This window comes from Piliocolobus tephrosceles, chromosome 17, assembly GCF_002776525.5.
Source record: "Piliocolobus tephrosceles isolate RC106 chromosome 17, ASM277652v3, whole genome shotgun sequence".
Lineage (NCBI taxonomy): Eukaryota > Metazoa > Chordata > Mammalia > Primates > Cercopithecidae > Piliocolobus > Piliocolobus tephrosceles.
Window position 1 is genome coordinate 74,554,177 of NC_045450.1, and position 1,415 is coordinate 74,555,591.

The 1,415-nt window shown below is 51.7% G+C and overlaps 1 protein-coding gene across 1 annotated transcript in view; it reads left to right on the forward strand.

Annotated features, from left to right (window-relative positions):
* Positions 1 to 828: 828 nt before the first annotated feature.
* SPIRE2 (spire type actin nucleation factor 2) overlaps positions 829 to 1,415 on the forward strand; it is a 35,600-nt gene continuing 35,013 nt past the window's right edge. Inside the window, exon 1 of the mRNA XM_026447372.1 lies at positions 829 to 869. Coding sequence (XP_026303157.1) covers positions 837 to 869 — 33 coding nt within the window. The 5' untranslated portion in view covers positions 829 to 836. The remainder of the gene's footprint in view (positions 870 to 1,415) is intronic.

Sequence of the window (1,415 nt, forward strand, 5' to 3'; positions counted from 1 at the left end):
TATTTTTAGTAGAGACGGGGTTTCGCCATGCTGGCCAGGCTGGTCTCAATCTCGGGACCTCATGATCCACCCACCTTGGCCTCCCAAAGTGCTTGGATTACAGGCATGAGTCACCGTGCCCAGCCTGTTTTTGTATTTTTAGTAGGGACGGGGTTTCACCGTGTTAGCCAGGATGGTCTCGATCTCCTGACCTTGTGATCCACCCACCTCGGCCTCCCAAAGTGCTGGGATGACAGGAGTGAGCCACCGTGCCCGGCCTTCCCAAAGTAATTTTAAAATGTTTTGTAGCCACAGGGTCTTACTGTGTTGTCCAGGCTGGTTTTGAACTCCTGGCTGCCAGCAGTTCTCCCATCTCAGCCTCTCAGAGTGCTGGGATTATAGGTGTGAGCCACCACATCTGGTTTCCTCCTTCACTCTTCCTCGCAGCCAAGTTTCCCGGGGGCAGCCTCCTGCTTTGCCCAGGACAGACTGGGACCCATTGGCTGCTCTCCAGCCCTGACTCCCCTCTGAGTGGTCACCATGGAGTGGGGCTGCTGCGTGGGGCATTGGGGGTCTGTCCACCAGCTGACCATCATCCTTCTGCGGGCAGGGGCTGCCTTGCTCTCCTGGCCCCTATACCTGGGTATCCTGCTTAGAGCCAGCTCGAGCTGGGCCTCCTAGGTGTGTGTCCCAGTGACCGAGTGGCTGGGCCTGCTGTGAGCTTTCTGGTTTTACAGCGGAGACTGGGGATGTGGCATGTGTTCCTGAGGGGAGGTGGGTGGACAGCTATGTTTATTGGGGTCCTGGAGATGCTGACAAATACCTTAACTCCCACTTCTCTTACAGAAGCCGCAACCATGGTGGTGCCACTAGCCAGCTCGGAAGCCCAGGTACTTTTTAAAAAATTCCAAATATTACTTGATGTGTATTAAAACATACCTACATCTTAAAATGTAAATTATAAAGCATACATAGTTACACAGTTGTTTCAGCGAGGCAGGTGCAGATAAAATACCTAACAGGTTTAATAAAACTCTGCTCACAGAAAGCAGATGGGGAGGAGACCACCAGGATGGGGAGGGCCCCCGTGGGTGCTTCCGGCCGGGAGAAGAGGCAGTGGTATTGCCTCTTTCCATAGCTGGACAGATGAGGACCCCAGGTGATGTCTACAGGGCCGGCCTCGCAGACACAGAGCCAGGGTCAGGGTGAGGACTTCAGGTGCAAACAGGAAAAAATCAGCCTGATGACCAGTGCCCAGAAACCCCACCCAACCAAAACTCGGACCTCAGCATGGCAGTGCCTTCCTCTCCCACTCACCTGCCCTGAAGTCACATCTGCAACTTCATGTTTTATCTTTCTACTGCCTTTTTGGTTTTGTTTGGTTTTTTGCTTTTGTTCATTTTATTTTATTTATTTATTTATTTATTTATTTATTT